At 43.8% G+C, this 25540-nt stretch overlaps 2 protein-coding genes across 5 annotated transcripts in view; one reads left to right on the top strand and one right to left on the bottom strand.

Moving 5' to 3' along the window:
- The window catches only part of plac8.2 (placenta associated 8, tandem duplicate 2), a 51473-nt gene that overhangs the window by 17441 nt on the left and 8492 nt on the right, over window positions 1-25540 (bottom strand). The gene's annotated exons all lie outside the window — the stretch shown is intronic.
- Window positions 1-25540, top strand: part of adamts6 (ADAM metallopeptidase with thrombospondin type 1 motif, 6) — a 44061-nt gene that overhangs the window by 12151 nt on the left and 6370 nt on the right. For both annotated transcript variants that reach the window (XM_088435670.1, XM_088435671.1), the window contains 13 exons: window positions 1032-1137; window positions 4167-4313; window positions 8943-9084; window positions 12610-12717; window positions 16231-16376; window positions 17068-17131; window positions 18206-18308; window positions 19056-19189; window positions 19445-19568; window positions 20461-20541; window positions 23369-23532; window positions 23615-23753; window positions 24636-24765. In XM_088435670.1, coding sequence (XP_088291796.1) covers window positions 1032-1137; window positions 4167-4313; window positions 8943-9084; window positions 12610-12717; window positions 16231-16376; window positions 17068-17131; window positions 18206-18308; window positions 19056-19189; window positions 19445-19568; window positions 20461-20541; window positions 23369-23532; window positions 23615-23753; window positions 24636-24765 — 1588 coding nt within the window. The remainder of the gene's footprint in view (window positions 1-1031; window positions 1138-4166; window positions 4314-8942; window positions 9085-12609; window positions 12718-16230; window positions 16377-17067; window positions 17132-18205; window positions 18309-19055; window positions 19190-19444; window positions 19569-20460; window positions 20542-23368; window positions 23533-23614; window positions 23754-24635; window positions 24766-25540) is intronic.

Here is a 25540-nt window from a genome sequence, read left to right as displayed (position 1 = left end):
TTTCTCCTCTTTTCTCTTTCGCCAGCTCGCAAATGAGGAAAACATCTATTTTTTTGTCCTCTGACAGCTTTTCGGGCGCGGCGGCTGCTACGTTTTTTTTTCTTGGCTGGCCTTTTAGGCGATGCCTGGCGCTTCATGGACTGTAAAGCTCTTTCTCAACGTTTTCCAGCGGCCGGAAGCCAATCCTGAGGCTTTTCGTTTTGCTCTTGGGCAACCAAAACTGGGAAATTGAGCCCTGTTAGTCTAAACGTCTGCTTTTGAAAGTAGTAGCAGTACTCTCAAAGTACTCACATGCAAGTAATAGTACTGTGCAATCATGTAGACACAATCACAGAACAATACGACTTTTTCTACTGAAATAAGATTTTCGTAGGGGGTAAAGAATGGTCATTAAGTGCAGCGTTCCCCCGCCACTTCACTGTTCACATTTTGCAGCTTCGGCGCATCACGTTTTTTTCAAAAATATACACGTCGATCGTCAGATATTGATAATAGATGCCGTATTTAAGACACACTGCTTTACAGCAGCGCTTACTCGATGTATTGCAATAACACTCCCATTCTTAATCTAACGTGGTGTCTGAATCAGTCTAACGGCCTGTTAATACTCGGTCTAGTTCAGTCGTAGATAGAGGCACTTTAGCTTAAAACGACTTGCGGGGGGGGGGGTAGTGCTGTATGTAGTGTGTTGGAAAATAAAGCTAACCGCTTCTGAAGTCGACTGCAGATATGCTTCAAATTAGCATAGCAATATAGCATAGCATTATTTGTCAGCATTAAGTAAAGCCGACTTTCCTAAGACAAAGCTGTATGTTTTCTTTAACTACTGTACAGATATTTACAAATATGTTTTGCTAGTCAACATTGTCTGTAACAGGTTTTGCTCTGATTAACCAATCAGATCTTAAATTTGTCCCCACAGTGTCGGCTGTGTGAGGTAGCAATTCCATAAGCGAATGTAAAGCTAAGAAATGTAAGATTTTTTTAGAAGTGTGCTTGCATTTGACTGTTTTTTTTTTTCTTGCGTCCAGGATTGGCCTCGGTGGCAGGAATGTGCGAGCCGGAGCGGAGCTGCAGCATCAACGAAGACATTGGCCTTGGCTCGGCTTTCACCATTGCACACGAGATCGGCCACAAGTGAGTCCAAATGATTTTTTTCCTGGGGCATGAAATGAAATGGCTGGACAGCAACCACTTTAAGGGCCCTAAAGGGAATTCCAAGATTTGTTTTTAAATACATGATACATGTTTGGAGACAATTGCTAAAAACGTGGAACGATTGAGAACTATGTCGACTCGAACTGTGGAGATAGTTTTAACAGCTTTTCACAGTTTCATTTTTCATGATTTTATTTTTATTTTTTTTTGGGGTGGCTATCTGCCCAATGACATATATAATAACACCTACATCCCTGGGATACTGAGCTGAACATTTAGAGCGCCTTGTAGTTGGACATGAGTGTGCGTCTGGCAAAAAAAAATCGGTAGAATGAGAAGGGCAGGACATTTGTCTTTAAAAAGTCCTGACTTGACAACCACTAACGTTGGCATAACCGCTTGAGTCCCCAAATACAGGATGCACCCGTGTATAGGACGCACCCTTAATTTTAGGGTCAAATTCTGGTATTTCCTATGTTACAGTGTACAAGATGCACCCTTAATTTTAGGGTCAAATTCTGGTATTTTCTATGACACAGTGTAAAACATGCACAAAATTTGGCAACAATGTAAAAACTATCGAAAAAGAATAAATCTTATATGCCCCCCCCCAAAAAAAAACACAATTAATAAACGAGTCAAATGGAATACCTGTGCGTTCTCGACCTGGTTTACTCTTTTTTTGAATCAGCTGGAGACATAATTTCAACACGATTATCTCCATTTTAGTAATATTCCTGCGTGAACAAGGATGAACTCGAACGTTGCTTCAGTCTGCTTGCTTCTTTTATTGCAAATAATGCCATAACAACCTTGTAAGAATATGGCTGATATAAAAATACACATCTTAGCGTCAAAACTCAGTTTATGTGGCTAATAGATCTATCTTCCTCGAACCTAATCTTTAGAATAACTGTTTATTGGATCCACCCATATTTTTGGCCTTTATTTTGAGGGGAAAATGTGTCTTATATTTGGGGGATTTCGGGTACGTTTGGATAAACACCCGATGATGACCGAAAGGGATCCGCGGACCGACAGGCTGTAAATGACGGACATTTTCATCTTGAAATTTCTCTCCTGAATTGAACTCTTACTAGACTATTGAATCATCACTCAGTATGGAATATACACATTTTGATGACATTTTCTTCATTTCTGCTTCAAGGCTGACAGAATGAGTAAATCACACATTTTTACGATGAAGACGACTCACTCCTCTAATATATATATATATATATATATATATATATATCAATAAAAAGGCCAGTTCTTTTACTAGCTGGGGTGGAGAACGACGACGCCAAAACGTTGGCCGCCTCGTGACCGGGCCCCATCATGTGACCCGGGTCCACGTCATGTGACCTCCCGTGTGGCTTCCGGCCACCTTTAAGCCTTTCTGCCTCTTCCCGGGCCGCGTGCCTCGCGACTTGGCACGAGCGCCGCGTTCTCCAAGTCCAGCATGTCGCGCGTGCATACCTTTGGCTCGCGACTCCAGCGCGCAATAATGATGATGTATTAGCCTCCCCGGAGAGTTGTGCAAGATGGCGATTTCCTTTTATTATGTCTCGTGTCTGCTTCTGTTGCAAGGGGCCTGTTGTAAAAATAGTCGATGCCTGCAGAAGATGTATAAGGAATAACAGCGTGGCCGGGCCTGATTTATTTCCAGAGCGTTCTAAAATGTCACATACGCGGCCCGCGCTAGAAAAACAGCTTGAGACGGCGCGATGCGGTCGGGTTTGTTAAATACATTAGAGCTGATTTGTGCTCCTGGGGCCCACGAGGAAAAGTTTAAATTGATTGTTAAGATGATTAGTTTTCAAACTCTCCGGCCCGGGAACTCTCCGGTAATTGATCCAAAGGATTCCCGCCCTCGCGCCGTACTTTCCAGCCTCTCTGGCGGCTCGCTCAGACCTGCCGGCGCTGATTGACGGACGGGCATCGCGTTGGTGATTAGGACTTTTGACTGAGACTATTGAGTTTTTTTGGATGCAGTTGGATGCCTGGCCCTAAAACGGGAATCTGTACTACGCCGTTTTCACACGTCAAATTCACAAGACGTGAATATGACTCATAAAGACATGCCGTTTTAGTTCAAAGCACTTTGGCGTGTTGGTACCCTTCAGAATTTTTAATTCAGTCCCCAAAGCCAAAATTTGGTGGACACGTCTATCGTGAATAGACCCGGGAAAAATGTGCCAAAAAATCCAGAATATTCTGGCATGACTGCCATTTATTTTGGTGACCATTTTGCTTCATAAACTGCGTATTTAAAAAAATATTTCAGTCCCCAAAGACAGTTTCACGTACCGATATAAGTTTTGGTTGTCAACATCTGTCATAAGGAGATAGAGTTTGAAAAAAAAAAAAAAAAACCGCCTATAACAAGTCAGGAATTGTGTCATTCTTGTCGCTTCCAAATGCCCTATAAATTCTTCGTAAGAACTAAAGCTACTATGCTTTCAGCACACAAAATTTGGTGCATGTCCATCAATGGTTCACCCACAAAAGAGTAACAGGAAGCCATCCTTGAAAGGATCCAGGACGTGTTCCATTTTGGTTAGAAAAGCCCCATTCAAGGACAAACGAGAACATTTGGTCGATTTCAACCTTGTATACTAGAAAGACGGATATTGCCAGGAACTTTTGTAGTCGTTAATGGATGTGGGCTCAAGGTGAAACACAATTTGTTCATCAAAAAAAATCATATAAAAGTCAGACGCAAGGTCAGACCTGGTGCAAATAAATGGTTAAGATGTTTTCAAACGCGGCAGTAATTGATCCAAAAAAATTCCCACCCTCCCTTTCCCCTCAACTTCCCAACCTCCCCGGTGGCCTGCTCAGACCTGCGTTGATTGACGGGCCAACATCACAGTGGTGATTAGGATTTTTTTCCTCATTCCTGCTGAGCTCCAGACAGGGTTTGACCCCTGACCCCGGGCGGCGCAACACACAGCTGTTTTAGGAGCTTGGGGAGCTCACTCATTATCTCCGCTTTGGCCACGCAGCTTCGGCATGAACCACGACGGCATCGGCAACTCGTGCGGTACCAAAGGACACGAGACGGCCAAGCTGATGGCGGCGCACATCACCGCCAACACCAATCCCTTCTCCTGGTCGGCCTGCAGCAAAGACTACATCACCAGCTTTCTCGAGTAAGTGGATGATGTCTACTCATCCCCGATTTGAGGTTTTAAAGATAAAAGTCAACGCAACCGGGTCAAATCTCAAAGAGGGCGACGTGAAAATGCGTTCTGCGAATTCGCCAACTGGCGAGGATAGAGAATGTACTTGAACACCTGCCTTCGAGTACTGCAAAGTAGTTGTTCTCCTCGTACTTTTAAAGCGTGTCGGATTGTCTTAATAGTGAGGACGAAGAGCATGCTAGATGAATCTTACGTTGGATATCAAGGATATCGGATAAATGCTCCGCGCACAACCGCACACTCAGACTTTTTTTTTTTTTGTTGGAATGAGGCCCCGCTGGCTGCCAGCCTGGCATGGTGAAAAACGCGCACGGGCCCCAAGTCAGACGTAGCCAGACAAAACATCTGGAGTCGGCCTTCAGCGTCTGGCAGAAAGCAGATACCCGCCATCCTGACGGGGAGCTCCTGGCCCGGTCGCTCCTCGCACGTCACGGATGCTTTTTCGACCAGAACCTTGACTCTGGAGACAGGCGCTCTAATGTTGCCTAATCCCCCAAAAAATTCAGGACCAGAAATTCTTACATTTTGGGACTTTTTTGTTTAAAAAGAAAGGCCTTGGTGGAAGTCCTACAGCAGGGAAGCCCAAATTTTTGTGTATACACGTAGTACCGATTTGAGTTCTCCTCATATTCTGAAACTTAAATGATCCACCGTCAGCCAAGAAAAACTGTCCTCTGCTTCTGAGTTCTGTCGCCATTTTATCGCATGCAAATTCTTAAAGGACTATTTTTCAGATTTATATTTGTGAAATGCCCAAATTCAGCTGGGATAGGCACCGGCAAGCCTGCGACCCTTGTGAGGATAAGCAGCTATAGTAAATGGAAGAGATATGCGCAGCTTCATCGCATCAGAGCTGGAGACTTTGAATCCTTCTTCAAAAATCAACACGTTAATCTGAATTTATTTGGAATAATCCTGATAACAAAGTCACAAAGGCCCATGACAAAAGGATGAAAGCGCAACATGCGCCCTAAAAAACGGTGATATTCAGCCAAGTCCAGATATGTTCGGACATAAATGCGGGAGAACGTAAAAGTTTTCCGTGCTCCTTGGGACCACCTTTAAACCAGTTTATATGCCCTCAGCTGCGCGATACAGGACTTGGCACAGTTGACTTTCAAGTCTGACTTCTTGCTGCGTCACCGCTTTTCGACGGCGTGCGAAAGTCCGTCCAAGCGAGCGTCCGCCTGGCGGAAGTCGACAGGCTACTCCACCGAAAACATTTAGCGGCAATTGAGAAGCCTTTGAGAGTCAGTGGGTGTAATAACAGGTTCGCACAGGGGGAGGTTCTCTGTAGTCCCATTTAGACGGGCAGTCAGACTCACACCAAAAGTAGCAGACAGCGGCCTTTTGAGTGACCCCCCCCCCCCCTTCACACACACTGCACCCGTTGCCCCGCCGAATGATTTACGGAGAGGACCCCGCGCCACTGTCTGCGGTGAATAGAAAACCCTTTCATGTGTGCGTTTGAGCATTCAGGCGGGTTTCCAGGCTATGTCCAGTCTCAGTCTTGACGTTCTGGTGCAGTGCTCAACATTTTTCAGAGATGTACCCCGACGTCAAATACTTTTTCAGCCAAATGCATTTTTGGAAGATAAAAAAAGACTTAAGGCATCCGACAAACAGATAACATATTGTAAAGGAGTCACTATAACAGGAAAAGAGTAACTGAGAAGTTCATATGATTTGTCCGAAATTGAACTAATTAACTCAATTTTAAAATGTATTGGAATTGAGTACGGTATTTTACGCACTAAGGCGCACCTAGAAGCCTTCATTTTTTTAAAAAACCTGATGGTGAGCCTTATAATCAGGTGCGCCTTATATATCAATATTGAGATTGAGTTTACAGTTATTATTTGAGTTATTATCGTTACTACTTTGAGTATAAATATATTGTGATTAAAAACGTTTTAAAATGTCATTAATTGAGGGTGCGCCTTAAAATCTGGTGCGCCTTATAGTGCGGAAAATACGGTAATTAGGTACCAGAATCAAATATAAAAACAGCCATTAATCGTAAAAATTCAAACGAGGCCAGACCCTAAAAATCGACTAATAGCATAGATTTTCGAAAAAATATGAAATTTATCAAACTATGACCTACGAGATAACGGCCCCAGTCCCAGCTTAGCGCAATTTCCTCTCACACACAACTGCTGTCCCTCCATTGTTACGCCTCTCATACCGGCTTGTAAGCCGGAAAATTGTCAAGCACCCATTCCGTGTCGGTACCTTCCACGCAAAAATGGAAAGGGGCTCACGTTTAGCTCGCACATGTCCTCGCAAGGCCCTCGAGGAAAGCGGATCGCGGCGCGCACGCTTGTCACAAAACGTTTCCGGCTGAAAGCCGTGAGCCGAGCGGCCCCCGGGATGGAGACGACAAAGAGCCGCTTAGTGCGCTCGGAGGAATCCGGTAACCGATCCCTCGCACGTCTTCTCTTGTGTTACACCTCGTTCGACATCAGCCAGGTTTTTTTTTTTAACTTTCATTTTGTTTTTTATGCTTTGGTGTTTCCAACAAAAGGGTTTTGTCTGTAAACTCCAATTACCCCGCCTTACCCGGTCTTCCTGCCTCCCCCAGACAGAGCTTTTGGATATCACACGCGCGCTTCTTTGGCTGCCAAGTAAACAACTTTGGTCCTCACGTTGGCCTACATTCACTTTCTTGCAGCGCTTTGTTTGGCTTTTTAAGAAATGCTTTACGAACACACACACTGCGCGAAGAGTTCAGACCGAGTTTATGCGACGGCAGACAACCTGAAGGCAGCGCTTGAGATCTTTGAAGCTCCTCAGATGAATTAGGCCTGCACAACCTTAAGCATGGGTATGTTGGCACTTTTCTGTGCTTTAAAAAGACAGGCTCCTCTCAGTTTTTTAATTACCACTCAAACTTTTAATTAATTGTATTAGTGTTAGTCAATTTTTTGATCAAATAAATGCAACATGAAAAGTTGTTCAGGTTACGGGTGGCACGATGGAAGACTGGTTAGCATGTCTGCCTCGCATGTGGAGGTCGTGGGTTTGATTCCGGCTTCGGCCTTTCGCCGTGGTTTGCGGGCTCTCCCCGTGCCTGTAGGTAATCACGTTTTTTCCCATATTCCCCCAAAACATGCATGGTAGGTACTATAAATAGTCTTTAGGTGTCTTTGTGAGTGTGAATGGTTGTTTGTCTCTGAGCGGCCCCACCTGCTGCCTAAAGACAGCTGGGATAGGCACCAGGAAGCCAGCGAACCCTTAAGACAAGCGCTTAAGAAAATGGATGGATGGATAGATGTTTGTATTGCTAATATTTGCGCACGAGAAGTAAATAAACACAAGCGAAAAATGCAAAAATATAAGTCTGTTTTTAAAAAAGCGAAATAAAATAAATATTACGGGGTATCATATTCAAAAGGAGAAGAACTCCAAACTGGTTCATTGCAATTGGGTTGTGTATCTCTGTTGACAATATGCTGGAAAAGCACAGGACGGCGCACCTTGGGACCAAGAAAATGAAAGTTGTATAAAAATAAAACCAAACCAAAAAATTGGGCAAAAATGAGCAAAACATTCAGCAGTTTTCCTGTATCCTTTAAGGAGACAGAACAGATCTTCAGAGCTAACTGTTTCCACCTGTTTTTGTATAACGAGGCAGTAAGAGACGAGACATTTTGTAATTAAGTAACGACTAGCGATGCTTGCTAATATCCGGTGAGGACGGAAACCCGAAAAACGGTCTTATTTGGACAGTACTGTGAAAGAAGAGTGTTAAAACCTTGCCAGTTACAAAGTGATGCTGCATACTGGCAGGATCCTTAAAGTAATAGGACAGGACCTAAACAGCTGATTGATTTCAACTTTTTCCTGAAAAGAAGGTAAAAATGGGCCATACAACAGGAAGCTCAACAAGAATTTCTGGTAACAAGCAGTTTGACATGCTGGACAAGACTCTGAAAACAGGTGATTTCAATAAGATTTTTAAAATAAGCGAAAAGCAGGAAAACCAAAACCCCCCATTCAAGTTTGTTGCCTTTCATGCAGAAAAGCATCCTGTGAAAAAAGGTGGAAAATTTCCTGTAGGGAAAAACATTGGTCTTCATGTCACTGGACTATTTAAGAACACGTTTTTAGAAGCGGCCTGAATTATCTTCGGTCTTCTTGTCGTCTGCATTTGTGTTGTCAGCGAGCCCGTTTTTCCGGCGGTGGGATGGAAGCCTTCCACCGCAGCTGCCACAGTTGGAAAGTACACAGTCTTATAGTAAACAGGGTTTTCCAAATGAAATACACAAGCTCCGTTTCATCCCGATTAAATAATTGTCTAATGTTAGCTCCTCGTTGAAGGAGCTCAGCTAGTCGGTCCAGAGTAAACACCTGCGCTAATCCAACAACATGGCATTTATTTGACCAGCGTTTTTCCAGATAGAAACCGAAATGTTCAACTTCGCCCGATCAGATTCCATATGAGTTCGGCTCAAAACCAAGTTCGCGTCCGTTTCGTTAGTAAATCGGATCCATTACGGCGAGAGGGGGCTACGGACACGGTCCAGGTCCATATGTACGTGAAACAATCCTATTGTAGCTTTGTGTTTTTGACAGCTCAGGTCGAGGGACGTGTCTGGACAATGAACCTCTGAAACGAGACTTCCTGTACCCAACAGTGGCTCCGGGGCAGGTGTACGACGCTGACGAGCAGTGCCGCTTCCAGTATGGGGCGTCATCACGACAGTGCAAGTATGGGGTAAGAAACCGGCACGCAGTCAAATGTCCCTCTAGACCAGGGGAGTCAAAGTCATTCTAGGTCATGGAGGGAGATCTTTTCTCAACTGGTCCGGACAGGTCCAAATTCCCAATATATATATATATATATATATATATATATATATATATATATATATATATGGTACAAAGTAGAGATTTTTCAAATGTATGGAGTCAAATTATATATACGTGCGTCACTAAGTAAAGTAACAACGTATATGTCCTTGCTTACCTCCCACGACTGGACGTGAGCCAATCAATCTGCCTGAATGTTCCACTCAGTAGACGGAACACCGGCAAGTCTTGACGTCGTCACATCTGGAACGTGCAGTCATGGACTTAACTTTTTTTTTTTTTTTTGAACGGGACCTTGAAAAGTCATGGAGACTTTTGGAAAAGTGCTGGGTCGTTATCGCCTGTGACATTTTGTCCCAGTGCGCATATTTAGACTCGTGCAGGCGGGGTATTCCTGTGGGAAATGAGCTAATAGGTTCTTCAGGCTTATATTTCCTGTTCGAGAGGTTTTTTTTTTGGGGGGGGGGGTTAATTATTGTCTGATATGTGGAGACAGTTGGGAGGTTTTCGTCAACACCTCCAAAAAGACGAGAGACTCAAGTCAACGCTCCCATTGCACTGCGATACTGATGAGGGCCTTGATACAGGCATTGAAAACTAAGAATAAGATGAATGGATGATGTGTTGATGGCCAATCATGTGAATTATTAGAGTGGAATGCATTTGACTATCCAAACCTGCGTCAAAAAGAGGCACTCGAATTCCGCAAACCGTTTGAGAATTTACACTGCAAAAAGTCCATTTTAAGAAAGTTATAGAAGGCTTAAGATAAGAAATATATTCATAATATTTGTTTAAAAAAGGAAAAATATTTTGAGGAGCAAAAATCTCTTAATAAAATAACGCTTATTTCATGATATTGAATCTAGCATTTTCTTACAATTTCTTTGCTCAAAACAAAATTTTCTCATAATATTCTGAATGATAGAAAATAAACGCTTTTATTGTGTTTATACGGGTTATAGCTTAGTCTAAAACGGAAAAAAAGAAGCAAGTGCACCAAAGTGCCTGAAACTAAAAGAAAATGATGAAAATGATTACTTTATTGCAAATACATTCCACATGACGAAAACAAAGCCTTTTTTCTGGGATCATCCGCACCCCCCCCCCCGGCATCACCTCGCGCCCCCCCAGGGGGGCCCGCCCCACTCTTTGAGAAGCACTGCTTTAAGTCAAGATGAAGCGGTCACCTGTGATTCAGCCGTGGCTTTACTTTTTTGGCCTCCCACCCTTGGCCTTTTTTTCCTTTTAATCACCAGCTTTTTCTCATCGGGTGTAAATCCATCAGGCCAATATCTGCGTTGGCTAAGGCCGCTGACCTTTCATCCGGGGTCGCGATTGCGAATGTAAGTGGCACAGTGGATTATTGAAAGCAGCTGGCAAGGGGAAGTGGCTGCAACCAGAGAGGAGTAGTTTGCCGCTTTGTTTAATCTGAACGGGGGCAGGGGGGGGGTGCTTGGATATTTACTGACCCGTCAGGTCAAAATATGCGCACCGGATCGTAACTCTTCTTCATGGGCCGGCTCTTCTGCCGAGCATGATTGTCCTGTAAAAGCCTTTGATGAGGAGAGTGGAGGGTGATCTGGTGGGTTTTTTATGGTAACTGTTAACGCAGGGGGACATGTTTTCAATAGATGCTTTTATTTCGCATTGTGTTGCCTTTGCGTCCTTATTGTCTAGCGTTGGAATCTGCTAAATCACTAGTGTTAGACTCTAGACCTGAAGGCTATGGATACAGCATGTTTTCGGGGGTTTCTTTCTCTTGACACCCCCGAAATTAATGATTAGCTCATCAGCGAGCTAGGCAGGAACTTGGATAACGATCCTAGTCATTTGAAGCAGGTGTGTTGGAGAGAGAAACATCAAAAACATGCAGGATACGGGTTGTTGTGGACTGGAGTTTGACACCTATGCGCTAGATCAGGGTTGCCCAAATTCGGGACTTGATTCGCTACACTGCATGTTGTTGAAGTTTCCAAGTTCAGCAAAATCCTGATCATGATCCTGATCATTTGAATCAAGAGTCTTGGAGGAAGAAAATACCTCGAGGACATAGTTTGGACACTCCCTTACGAAACTGTGTTCACGCTAAAAGGATGCACTGATGCAGTCTGGGAAAAGCTTCGGGATGGTCCAGTCCAGACATTTCGAGTCGAGAACAGAGACGCCCAAACTATGGACCCCTGAGGGTCATACCCGAAATTCACTTCCATTGGTCTGGACCAAGAGGGAGTCTGGAGTCACGTTGAAAGTCGAAAATCCCATACACGACGGTAAACTCTTGACCAGGCTTTCCTAGATGCCTTAACTTATTCACCCCTTTAAACGTTTGAAAGCATTTTGGATAACAACCTCATGCACAGGACAGACTGGTCATCTATTCTACACACAGTAGACTAAGAGGGACCCTAGAGTCTTACAGACACTTGTTTTTGTCGATAGACATTTACAGATATGTTCTGGACAAGTCTTTTTAAGTTATGCCCCATTTTGAAGACATTTTTTGGATTTTGGCTAGCAACATCCTGGGTGCATGCAGGACAGATTTGAAAATCCTTCTAAATGACAGTGAATCTGGTGTCTCGTTTTGAGTTGGTTATGGTCAATTTGGGGTAGCCAGTTTTGTGGTCGTTGCCTGAAATGGCTCACAATTTATGAAAAACTAATCAGGTACATCTTCAAATGTAGCGCACTGTTGAAAACGCTGTGTAGTGAGAAGTGCGTTGAGAAGTTTGAAGGAAAACTGAGGGGCAACTGGCGGCAGCTGATGAGAATTTTGGGGTATCGACCTCATGTTTCAGACAGTATAGCCGTCTAGAATAAACACCGTGGTGTTTGTCCAGACACTCAGTAAGACTAAAGATATTCGAAAGGCCAGCAGGTCATCTTGTAGACTCTGGGAGGCCCGTCGTTCAGATGGGAATGGCGCTTCCTTGACGTCGCGATCCGGTGCGGTGGCGAGGTGAGCAAGCGTTAGTCATGCGTGATGTTGATCTAACTAACTCAGGACTTTGAGACACACCAGGACCTTTTGCACCCCGATCCAAAATTCATCCAAATTTAAACACACATTTCCGCCACGAAAGCTGATGCATTACAGAAACTCTCCATACTACGAATGAGCTACCCAGCAGAAGACTATTTGCAGCATAAATTGTTCCTTGATCGTTATTTGATTTTTTTATTATTATTATGTATTCCATAGGGCCTTGCTTGCGCACATTTCGGCAGATCCACAAAAACTGCCACTCAGTCTGAATCTCATTAAATCTTAACTAAATCCCACTATGCTAACGTGACATCAACTACAAGACTGGTTAATAAAAGATGTTCCGTAGTTCTAATAAGGCTAACAACTGCTACGCTAACACACGAAACAATGATGTATTCCAATGTGTTCTGACCAACTTGCTTTTGCCTTCTTTCCTAGGAAGTGTGTAGAGAGCTCTGGTGCCTTAGCAAAAGCAACCGCTGTGTCACAAACAGTATTCCTGCCGCAGAAGGAACCTTGTGCCAGACGGGAAACATCGAGAAAGGGGTACGTTTGGAAACTTGTTTCTTCTTCGGCCTCATTAAGGTCATTGCCGTGCTTGCGCAAAAAACGGCAGTCGGACATTCGCCGACGCAAATTAGCCGATTTAGCGTAAGAACTCATTGCGATGCGAACTGTCCAAGCCCGTATCGCGTATTGAGGTTCTTCATACAATACGTTGTAAGATGTGATTATAAAGATGGAATGTCAGTCATGGAAGACACAGGTTGCTATGGAAACGGGATATGGGTGAAAACAATAAACTAGAAGTACTTCTTCAGATGAATATAGGTCTACGTGTTACAATCTTTGTTTTTCCAGGCATACGCGCTACGATCTTTGTTTTTCCAATGCCTTTTTTTTCCCAACACTTAACTCCTGTACGATTGCAGTGTACTTTGGCAGTGCTAAAAATCTCAGAGATGGATATCTGTAAACACAAGCTAACCACATGGCTAGCCGATACGCCAATAGGGGAAAATGAGAACATGTCAATTTTATTTATATAAGTGTCAAATAATAAGCACGGTCTATATAGACACTATCTTAGCAGCCCACTCATTTTAAATATTTGAACCAGAAAGCCGACATTTCACTAAGTGTAAGCACTAATCGCCCAAAGAAAGAGCAAGCTAGCTAGCGGCCGGGCTTTTTATTGTTTGTTTTTTTTTTTCCCTCTGCAAATCACAAAAAAAACCCATGATAAACAAATTGTATGAGGACTTTAGGACTTTAACTTTGATAATGGAGTCTAATAAGTACAACTGCCCTCAGGCTTTATTTTTCTCAGCATTATCGATCAGTTTTTATCTAGCTCCTAGTAAAAACATTTGCATTTTCCCTGTTGTGTTAGTTGTCTACATTTATACTTCAAATTGACAAAAAAATATCACCCCACCCTTTTATTTTTAAACACACAGGTATCTATTTTTACAGTACAGAATGAGAGTAATTTGACCATTTCTCCACACTAGCTAGCCAAGCTTTGCTCCACTGGTGTGCTGTAAATGGCAGCCAGGTTAGGGAGAGACAGTTTTAACGCGGATTATGGCGGTCATTGTGGACGGATGGTTGGCGGTCTAAAAAGGAAGAATGGGAGAGTGTCACGAGCTGTCAGCGGCCATTAGCATTAGCTCAGTGGAGCCTTTGAGGGTCGAGGCCCGCGGACAGGGTCCTGGACAACACAGGGGGCCCCAGGTTGAGCCGGGGGGGCTTTTGGAAGCGCTTTTGGAGCACTTTTTGAGAGCGTTGCCGCGCCTGTCTGCCCTGGCCGGGAGAGCTTCAAAGGAACACGACTGTCAGCCGTTTCTCACCCGGCGTGTAAAGAAGAGAGGCCCGGCCAATGGGAGAGGGCAGGGGGCAAAGGGGGTTGGTGGTGAGGGAGGGACTGGAGGAGAGAGACAAAAAGTGACCCACTGAACTGGGCTTCTTCTGTGCTCTCACCTTGTTGGAGGTTGTTGTGTAACGCAGAACTCGGCTGCGCCGCGACATAATCTCGTTTTCCAGAGCCGACCGAGGACGAGCAGGACAAAGACAGGGAAAGAAAGAGGACAGTGGGCCAACGTAGCTCTCGCTCACCTTTAGTGGTGGGAAGTAACCAAACACAAATTCTTTTGTAACTTTATTTAAAAACCCCGTAACATGACTTCAGATTTATGCTGTAGGTTAGACTGATAAATATATTAGATGAATCATCCAGTAGCTCAATTATATCATCCCACCAGGATATTTTTTTCCACACTGCAAGGAGGTGTGGAATATATACAGGGGTGCGCATATTTTTTTTGTCATTTGGTACCTTTCTTTCAGTCTGTCCTTCTTACTGTCGCTCGTACATTAGCAGCGCACCGCCTGTGTCTGCACACGGCCAGCCTGCTTCCTTGAAAAGTTTCATGACTCCATCAGTTATGATTAGCACGGAAACCAGCTTAATTAGTCCAAGTCATAGGTAAATTTTCCGCCAACTGCAAAGTGACAACGTAAACGGATCTCCTTCGCGAGAAGATCACACTAGTTTTGTCTGCTTGCTGAGGTCATGAGCGGTAAATTTTGCATCACATTTAAGGTTGCTTCAAGCCACAGCACATCTTGGGAGACAAAAAAAAAAAAGTTCAGCTCAGACTCGGTTGTCGTCATGGGTGAAAGTTAGGTAGGGTATGCAAATGCACAAAGTGAAGCTTGCAACGTTACAAATGAGTGATTTCTGTCGTGCATATGTACCTGCATACTAATTATGTGCATATATATATATATATATATATATATATATATATATATATATATATATGAGATATAATACGATAGCTCAGCACCACTGCTGACCTTGAAACTCACTCACGCTCGGGGCACTTAACCCACTGACACAGTTGGTGAAACAAAAGGCCTGCCTCTGATCCGCTCGGATCTCCCAACTGGCTTAGCAAGAGGCTTTGCACTCTCCCGAGGCGCCAGGCCACCCCTTGCATCCAGCGTCCCGGAAGCGACAAGGAAACAAAAGAGGTTGTCTTCCCCGCTAGAAAGGCTGGCCAAGTGGGCTTCTGTATACGTTACACCCAGGAGACCGGGAAGTATGATGCATCTCACTATAAAGGTTTCAGGTCAGAAGCAAACAAAACACATGATAACTGGTACTGTATACGTAATATAGGTTCTAGTATGTACTGAGGAGTATGTACACCCCATTTGAGAAGCGCTAGTTTATAAGACTGTATTCGTTATCACGTTTGTAGTTGCGAGCATTAAGATGGACTGTCATAACACAAAGCTATGTGGTTAGTTTAAATACACAATGTATATTTCTTCTGGTTTTATGTTGAGCTTGAGCGTAAACTTCAACTGTGAGAGGCATTAAACAGCTTGAAACCTCTTTTTTGAAGAATTGTTCATGGTCTGCTAAACTGCTTCTTGCTGTTAAGTGACTTAAGTTCACTGCCACCATACAGCGCTCGTTTCACCGTCTTTCGCTCGCAGATCATCCAAACGACGGCTCATATGCCAAAAAACATGCCGGTCGGGTCACTTGTATCTCAAGGCATCTCTCTCTTTGGGATTCGCAACGCTTTCATCCTGACCCGCAAATCTTTTGGCTTACTCGGCGAATTCCGGACAGTCAAGCCAAGAAAGAAATATTTTTCCTCATGACAAGCACGTAAAAGTACAAAATAAAACTAAAAAAGCACACACACACAAAAAAAAATGGACGCAAGCGAGCTGAGTCAGATATAAAAGCCCTACAAGGACGTCTGCAGAAGTGGACCTAATGCGTAAATGAAATTACGGGCTGAGTAATGGTGCGATTGGGAGTATGTGTGTGTTTAAAAGGGCTTGAAAGAAGGATCGCGCACGTGTTGCTTAGGGGAAAAAAAAGCCATCAGTCATGTACTGTATAGTCTACATTTCATACCGAAGCTAATTTACAGCCTGGATGGGACGCTTGGAAAACAGTAAAACTGACACTTGTGTTGTCCCGGCTTGTAATAAGTTGCCGCTCGCTCATTGTACTCTCCCCGCTCCTTGCAGTGGTGCTACCAGGGCGAGTGTGTGGCGTTTGGGACGTGGCCGCAGAGCGAGGACGGAGGCTGGGGTCCCTGGTCGACGTGGGGGGAGTGCAGCAGGACGTGCGGCGGTGGCGTCTCCTCATCCGTGAGACACTGTGACAGCCCAGCGTAAGTAGGCAAAGTAAGCCACAGCGAGCGAAACACACACACACCCGGGGGCCCCGCCTACACACGTGTGTTCGTGCGCACGTGTGTGTAGCTGGACCCGCCCGACGAGACCGGAGACAATCATGCGGCAGGAAATACTGAGCGCCCGCCGGCTTCGTTACGTTGCAGATGTAACGACCGATCAAAAACGCGTAGCGAATGAGTCAAACTTTGTTCAACTTGATTTGACATCGATACATAGGGCACAAGGTGCGCTGTTTTTGATCAATCATTTTAAGTGTGCATTCTCCACTCTTCTTTGTTAATTATTTTGGGAGTGAATGGAGCTGTCAGAAAGCTGGTTTGTAATCTACTAAAAAGGTTTGACCGCTTCTACTGTTGCGCCTTATAATGCGGTGCACCTTATATATGGAAAAAGTTTTAAAATATGTCATTAATTGAGGGTGCGCCTTATAATCTGGTGCGCCTTATAGTGCGGAAAATACGGTAAAAAAAATTTCAAGTTATTTACAATGACTTTACCAGTCCGACCCACTTAAGAATAGACTTTATAATAAATAGTGGCCGTTGAGCTCAAATGAGTTTGACACCCCTGCTTTCGAGGGTCCGCTGTACTCATGTGTTTGATGAGGTTGTTGCCATGGTGATAAATGATGTCACCTCTCATTCAAGTGTCCGGTGTCTCGCTCAGGCCTTCCGGAGGAGGGAAGTACTGCCTCGGGGAGAGGAAGCGCTACAGGTCCTGTAACACTGCCGTGAGTTTCTCTTCTTCTTCTTCTTGTGCAACCTGAAGCCTGCGGGAGGCTTTGCTATGCTTTCTGGGCAAGGTCTTTCGAAGGTCAGTGCACAGTTTCCTGACTGACTGTCTTAGTGAAAGTCCAGCGATTACAAAAAAAAAAAAAAAAAAAAGGCTGTGATTCAGTATTCCCATGCGGTATCATTCCCGACACACATATTGCTCATGACACTTCCTTGGAGTGCACGTGGAAGGCAGCGTGCATTTTATGGCGTGAAAAGCAACAGGCCAATGGATTGGAGCGATGCTTTGAATAAATATTTAAAGTGGACGCGTGTGGACTACTCCTCGCCCCTGAGCCCTCGCTCAGCTATTTCCATCAGGTTTTTTTTTTCCTTTTTTCAAGGATTTAAATCATCTTTATTGGACAAGTATGTCAAAAATACACAGGGATTATGTATCAGGTTGTTTGTGTCACGCTAACCTCAGGAAAAAAAATACATAAAATACAATAGCTGTACAAATAACATACGAGTGTTGAATATTTATAAATGTAAAAAATAATCGCAGTTATATTGAATAATGTTTGTGTTATTGGGTTCAAGCAGGGTGAAAGAGGTTACTGTCGGAATGTCAAGTCATGTTAGGTTGTCAAGTCATGTCGGGTCATCATCAATGGCGTCAAATCCCGTTAGGCATGTTCCCGACCGTGGTTACGTCAGGTAAAGTGGCGTCGCGTTATAAATCAGGTTAAGCCGGGTCATGCATGGTCAACTGCTGTCAAAGGTGCATCATTCATACTGTATTTTTGTATTATTCTTTTTCTGCACATAAATAATAGGGGTGTGCCAAAAAAATTAATTCAAATAAGAATCTGTGTTTTTATTTATCACGATTCTGATTCAAAATGTACCCAAAAATCCTTATTATAAATTGTTTCATCTTATTGAGGCTGCTGCCCCTACAACTCATGAGACAATGATTCCCAACCCTAACAAATAATATTTGTAAGAAAGGAAAAAAAAAAAGATACCGGATACTGATTGGAATGTGTCTAAAACAAAAATGCCTTCTGTCTTTTTTGTACCGTCAGGCCTGTGCCTCAGGATCCCGCGATTTCCGAGAGAAGCAGTGCGGCGACTTTGACAGCATGCCTTTCCGCGGGAAGTACTATAACTGGAAGCCTTACACCGGCGGTGAGTTCAGTAAAATCATGGAAAATATCATTGGCAGCCAAAACGCGAGTGAGAGACGTGATGATCAAATTAGACCTGAATTAGAGATGGGCCTTGTCCCAAAAGAAGGTTCCGCTCTTGGGAGAAGATTGTAGTTCCATTAAATGAGTTTAGTCCTGAGAGTCCCGATATAGTTCCAGTTTCAGGAAATGGTTTGAGTCCTAATAGAAGTTGAGTCTCTAATAGAAGGTCCTTATCTTACGAGAAGGTTCCAGTCCCAGGATGTCATTTCAAGAGAAGGTCCGTGTACAAAGAAAAGAGAATGTTCTCAAGGAAAGGTTCTAGTCCCTAGTTTTTGCGACAATTTTAGTCCTGAGGGAAGGTTTTAGTAACAAGAAGCATTTTTAGTCCTGTGCAAATGGTCCTACACTTAAATCGCGTTTCTACCTGAGGTGCTCAAGTCATTGACCTACTGATGACGCAGCATCAGAAGCAACTGGAAGTTCAGAGTCTTGCTCAAGGACAGTTCAACATGGTCACAACGGTCGGGAATCGAACCCACAACCTGTCAGATGGGAGACGTTGACTCTTAGCGCTACCGTTCCGCCCAGAGTGAAGGTTTTTGTCCCCTGGGAAGATTGGAGTTCTAAGAGAAGACTTAAGTCCTTTTAAAAAGTTTTTCTTTCAAAGGAAAACTTGGGAGAAGCTTTAACATTTTTTTGTTTTCATCATGTTGCAGATCTGAATGTCACTTCTCTTGCCTCTTAGGCGGCGTCAAGCCGTGCGCTCTCAACTGCCTGGCGGAGGGATACAATTTCTACACCGAGCGTTCTCCGGCCGTCATCGATGGAACGCGATGTCAGGCCGATTCCTTGGACATATGCATCAACGGCGAGTGTAAGGTGAGCCGACCCACCTCATCACTTCAGTATACAAGGCTGAGTTGGGATTTTTTTTTTTTCTACAAAGCTTTGAATTGTGCAAGGTGGTAGCCATCATGAAGAACTGGAGTGAGAGGAGCCATTGCGTTGATCACACGTATATTACTCTGTGTGAAAGGTGTGTCTGGATTGGAACTGGAACTGTGTGCGTAAGAGTGTGTATGACTACATATGAATGACTGTTTAGTGTGGAATAAATGTTATCTTGCATTCCAGCACGTGGGCTGTGACAATGTGCTGGCGTCGGACGCCAAAGAGGATCGATGTCGGGTGTGCGGCGGCGACGGCAGCACCTGCGAGGCCACCGAGGGACTCTTTAACGACTCTCTGCCCCGAGGAGGTAAAGAAAACGATTCGCAGGGGTGTCAAACTCATTTTATTTCAGGGGCCGCATGGAGGAAAATTTATTCCCAAGTGGGCAGGTCTAGTAAAATCATGGTATATAACTTAGAAACAATTACCTCCACTTCACTTATATGTAGATTTTTGCTATGCGCCGGTCTGGTCCCAATGCCCAGCGAATAGTGCTGGTCAACTGTAAAATTATATGTTAAAAACAAAAAAAAGGAGTTGTAAACTTCTTTTCAAGGAGTACAGTGAAATGCAAAAACAATTAAACGGCATAAAACTGCTGTATTGTCTCATTTTGGACACTAGCTGGCACCCATATAACAAAAGAACTTGAAAAGTCATGAACCCAGTATCACAACAAATATGGAAGTTCTGTATGCTAACTGCTGAGCTGTAAATAAAAATTAACAAGCAATACAAGGCTGATTATTTGGTTTATTGGCTGGTATTGGCCTAGATGGCGACCCCCGCACATTATCAATCTCTTTGGAGCGATCAAAGGATTTTACCTCTGCTGAGCAGGAGCACGACAAAGTTTGATGCTAATGCTAACTTGAACGGCAGAGTAGTGTTCCACTTTCTGTCACTGAAGTGATCAGCATGCTGTTTCACCTGAATTCATTTCACCCAAAGCCCAATTCCCGTAACTTTATGCGAGTAGCGTATTATGTAACGATATTACACTGCGCCGCATTGCGTCTGTCATAGTGACAGAGCCATGACGCGGACTGTAGTGAGAAACATCTTTGTCCTTCTATGGTGGGCCAAGTGTGTGTGTGTCTAAAAATACTTGTCACGTCCTCCCACTTTTTGTCCTTTTTTGGACGATTTGGCCTTTCGGCTGTGCTCTATTCTATACATTCACACTGCTTTTCTTGCAGGCTACATGGATGTGGTCCATATCCCCAAAGGTTCCGTTCACATTGAGATCAGAGAGGTCACCATGTCCAAGAACTACATTGGTAAGCTATTATCCAATCGAAACCATTGTATTCCATCTGGGACCTTCTAATTGGAAATTATGGTGCAAAAAAACTGCTCATAAAACAATCAGGATCTAATAATGAGGTCACTGAACTTTTCCTTTACTGATATTGGCCCCAATACAATAATTTGTGGAACTACAAGCAGCAAAGTGGTTCAAAACTTGTTTTTAACCAGTTTTTAGCGACGGCATGCATTTTTCCTTTAGGAAACTCTCAAGGCATACCACCATCTGAAAATCAAAAAACTGAAGCCCTGTAAGACCACATTAACAATATAAAGTAATTCTAATCTAAGTTTTATCAATAGGAATCAAATAAACACCGTTTAACACCCCTTAAAATCTTGTCTTAACGTAGTGTGCTGCCGCCTATAGGCGAAACCTATTTATTACATTATGACTGCAACACACAACTCTCACAGCAGACAACAGCACATTATGTCCGATTCCATCCATATTCTAGAGCCGCTTATCCTCACAAGGCTTACTGGTGCCTATCCCAGCTGACTTGGGCCAGTAGGTGGGGCACACAGAGATGAACAACCATTCACGCGCCCAATCACACCTAGGACAATTTAGTACGTCCAGTACAGCTGCCATGCATGTTTTTGTAACGTGGGAGAAAGCCGGAGTGCCACCCCACGCAGGCTCGGGGTGAACATGCAAACTCCACACAGGAAGGCCAGAGAGGGGTGGATTTGAACTCGGGTCGCTGAACAGCTATGGCTTGCTGGTTTAAGCCCAGAACCAGATTTTTTTTTTCTGAATGAATGCTGTACTTTCGATAGGTTAAAACCTGAAACGTCGCCGCTTTGTGCAACTGCAATTCATATTTTGAATTGTTGCAAAAGCGGCGATTGACACTCGTTCATTCGTTCTTGGTCTAGAACGGAAGCCCGTACAGTTCTCAATAGATTTTCTGCCTGTTGTAATGGAGAAGCAAGAGAGGCTACGCCAAGTAAGTCCATTCTGGAACCTTGAATGGAAAAGTGCCATATGGCGAAATGACCTAACCCAAAAGCACATCTAAATGATAGTTCCTGTGACTCAAACACACAGGAGTCCTCCAGACGTACCACATTCATGTAGTTCCTAGAATTAGAACGTTCCAATTAAAGATGTTAGCAATACCAAGACTTGAATTTTTCCTAGAATTTCTTCTACGAACATTTCAACAGCGGGATCTTAACCCTTAACTCGCGGCTTGGGGAGGACAATTGTACGTTTTAGACAACAGGAGCTGTTCTGGGGTAATTTACCCATAGTTCCTGGAAATGAAATGTTTAGATGAGATATGTTACCTATGCCAAGACCTATAATTTCCCTGGAGTTTCCCCTGGAAACGTAGCTTAATAGCACATTCTGACAGAAGGAACTTTTTGGGTTGATCTTGCGCAGTACTCGCAACGCATCCTGCTTTATTTTGCTCTTTTGACAAATCTGTGACAAGCTTGAAAACATTTTAACCAAACGTACACACAACAGCGCTCAAAATCAGTGCCAGATGTGCGGTTCCGTCCGAGCCGTAAACACGTGACACCCGGATCGTTTCACGTGCGTTCGCCGAGCGCGGTTTGTTTTGACAACCGCAAACCGGGACACCGTTCAGCAGATTAGCCGCAGCTTTCACCTGAAGTCTTTTCCCGTACGTCTCGTGTGTGCGTGCGCGTGTGTGTATGAGGACAAAGGCTTGTCAGGCAGGATGAAGACCGACGAGGCTGATGACATCACACCCGCTGATTTTCTCCACCTGTAGTCTCCTTGGCTACCGTGCACATCTGCTTCTCGTTCTTCTCCAAAAATGCTTGGTTTGGTTCTCGTGATTATTTTGCGGCATATAAATGGACTTTCAAGAGACTTCCCCCAATTCTCAAGTAGAACTTAGGCCATTGGTGAAAAATCCATCCATTTCTTTGCAGTATATATCTTCACTAGGATCGCAGATGTGCCGGTATCTATCTCAGCCGTCTTGGAGCAGTAGGCAGGGTACACCCTGGACTGGTTGCTCGGCAATTGGCGCACATGGACAAACATACCTAAGGGCAATTTGGAGTGTTCGATATACATATCGTTCATGTTTTTGGAAAAGTGGGAGGAAACTGGAGTACTCGTAGAAAAGCCACACGGGCACAGGGAGAACATGCAAACTCCACACTTGAAGGCCAGGGCCAGAATCAAACCCACAAACTTCCACCCTGTCTCCCAAGAAGCAAGAAATATAGTAGTTTTGTCTTTTATGAATAAGTCTGGCATTTTAATTTGGCTATGTTCAGAAAGCAGTTTGAAGTGACCCAGTTCCGATTTTTGTGCCCCTGTGTGGCCTTTATCTAATCTTTCAATGGCAGAATGAACAACGCAGATCAGAACTGTTTCAAATGCGACCCACTTGGGTATGTGATTCTCAAAACGATCCATATCCGATCTTTTGTCAAGCGACTTCAGTCTAAACGGCAAGGTCGCTTTCATCCGAGCCGCATGGGACCAACAAGTGATAAACGTCACGATTCTACGCTCCTTCTCAATTTCCTCCTTAATGAAAATATTCTGGCTCCGGTTGCAACATTGCCCCACAGGTTTGGGCTATTAATATTTCATACAGAGACCACGTTGAGCTCGCATTTATTTGGAAATGTTAACGAACTCAGAAAAAAAAAATCGGATTTCACAAAAATCTCAATTGAACATTAATCCCTGCTGTCTGAACATAGTAGCGTTAGAGGTCATTCCCAGGGGCCCAGGGCTGAGATTTTAGACATGTAATTTTCTTCAAATATGTTCAACTGGTTCACTCTTTTTTTTCCCAGCGTTAAAATCCGAGGGGGATGACTATTACATCAACGGCGCGTGGACCATCGACTGGCCGAGGAAGTTCGACATCGCCGGCACCGCTTTCCACTACAAGAGGCCCACCGATGAACCCGAGTCATTGGAGGCCCTCGGCGCAACTACGGAGAACCTGGTTGTCATGGTAAACTAAAAGCCAATCAAGTCAGTGACGACGTGACTCGGCGCGAACCGAATGTCGCGTTTTGTCCCCTTGCCCGTCATAGATCCTCCTCCAGGAACACAACCAAGGCATCCGCTACAAATTCAACGTTCCCATCCAGCGCACAGGAAGCGGCGACAACGAAGTGGGCTTCTCCTGGTACCACCCGCCTTGGTCCGAGTGCTCGGCAACGTGCGCCGGAGGTAAGCGGGCATCTGCGATCGTTCATATTCGATCGTCCGTTGTGCACCGTAGAACATGAACGCGTGTTCTTATGCCACCCAGAAAAGTAGTCCGTCAAAAAACCGTGAGCAAAACGCTGTATGTCAAGACAGCGGTAAACCCGGGACCCCCTTGTACCTGCACTCAGCGGCCGCAACATTAGGCCCACCTGTTATGCTTTTCCAAAGATAACAACGGTAACCGAAGCTGACGAGAGCCGCTCGTCGGCTCATCCGGACCGACGTCAAACGCTCCAGTCTGCGGCGGCGGCCCCACGTCAGCCGTCGCCTCAGGAATGACTAAAGCAAACCTTTTAGGATGCCGCGTAACCGGAGATCCTCAAAGGATTCCCGAGCAAAGGGGGCAGAACTATTACAGTACAGATACTTTAGTAAAAACAGTCTGTACAGATTCAACTATCGTACAAAGTACAGAGTATGAAATGTAGTTTTTTAAAAAAAAGTTATTCAATGGCAGACAGGCCATTTTTTCCCTAATTCTAGGCCAAAAATGTGTGAATAAGCAGGATTTCTGCGAAAAACTCAAGATCGATATCGTGGTACTCAGGACGACTCGCTTGTAGCCATTTTCCGATCAAGAACTCAAACTTAGAGGATAAAATTGATATTTTGCATTATATGTTTAAAATGAACTGACATTGTTTTTATCTGGATATATTGCTAATCCAGAAATCAAGTTTTACTTCTAAAGCACATTTAAAAAAAAAAAAAAAAAAAAAACAAGGGGGTGTTTTGCTTTGTTCTGAACCGACACCTAAGATGGACCGTATTCCATTGCCATTCATCGATTTTAACCTGCTTATGATATGTAATCTATACGCTCGTCTCCCCCATCGTCTTCAGGCTTCCAGAAGCAGGAAGTGGTGTGCAAGCGACTGGACGACAACTCGGTGGTCCAGAACAGCTACTGCGATTTGGACGGCAAGCCCCCTGACAACCAGCGGGACTGTAACAGCGAGCCGTGCCCTCCAGAGTACGTCAGAACAAAATACTCGCCGATTTTCACCGTGAAAATATATACATATACCCTCCAATTTGTGGAGGAAATATTCCACTTGTGAAAATTGTCATTTTGAAAATCTTTTTTGTTTACGTAGCACACAAATTTAAATCACTTGTGCGTGCTGCTACACTCGCACGTCAATAAATGGATGGCTATTGTAAAAGAAGATTCCAAATATAAGGCAAAGTGCATGCTTGCTTTAAGCTATATATTTTTAGTCCACGTAGAAGTTTACTGTAAAAATGATATAGAATTCAACATATAACACTAAAACTTTACAAGAAAACATATTTTGTTCAACCAAAGTCGACTAGCTTTGTGCTGGCAGTAGTTAGCATTGATGTTACAATAATTCAAAACCCTCAGCAACACACGCGCACATCACAGCTTGATGCTATCATAAAACGCTAAAGAACTTAGTCATATAAAACACTTTTGCGCACTGCAAAAAGTGCCAAAAACAAGACGAAAAAAGGGCACATTTTTCTGGAAGAAATAAAAAAATGTGCAAATGATGTAAGATAATGTTTTTAAGAACTATATATATATATATATATATATATATATATATGTATATATATAAACCAACTAGCTTAATGCTAACATAAAACGCTAAAGAACTTAGTCATATAAAACACTTTTGCACGCACTGCAAAAAGTGCCAAAAACAAGATGAAAAAAGGGCACATTTTTCCTGATCAAATTAAAAAAAAAAGTGCCAATGATGAAAGATAATGGTTTTAAC

This window comes from Hippichthys cyanospilos, chromosome 15 (genome assembly GCF_059441005.1).
Source record: "Hippichthys cyanospilos isolate Australia breed blue-spotted pipefish chromosome 15, RoL_Hcya_1.0, whole genome shotgun sequence".
NCBI classification, from domain to species: Eukaryota; Metazoa; Chordata; class Actinopteri; order Syngnathiformes; family Syngnathidae; genus Hippichthys; species Hippichthys cyanospilos.
The sequence above is the reverse complement of the archived record's forward strand: the minus strand, read 5'-3'. Positions and strand labels throughout refer to the sequence as shown.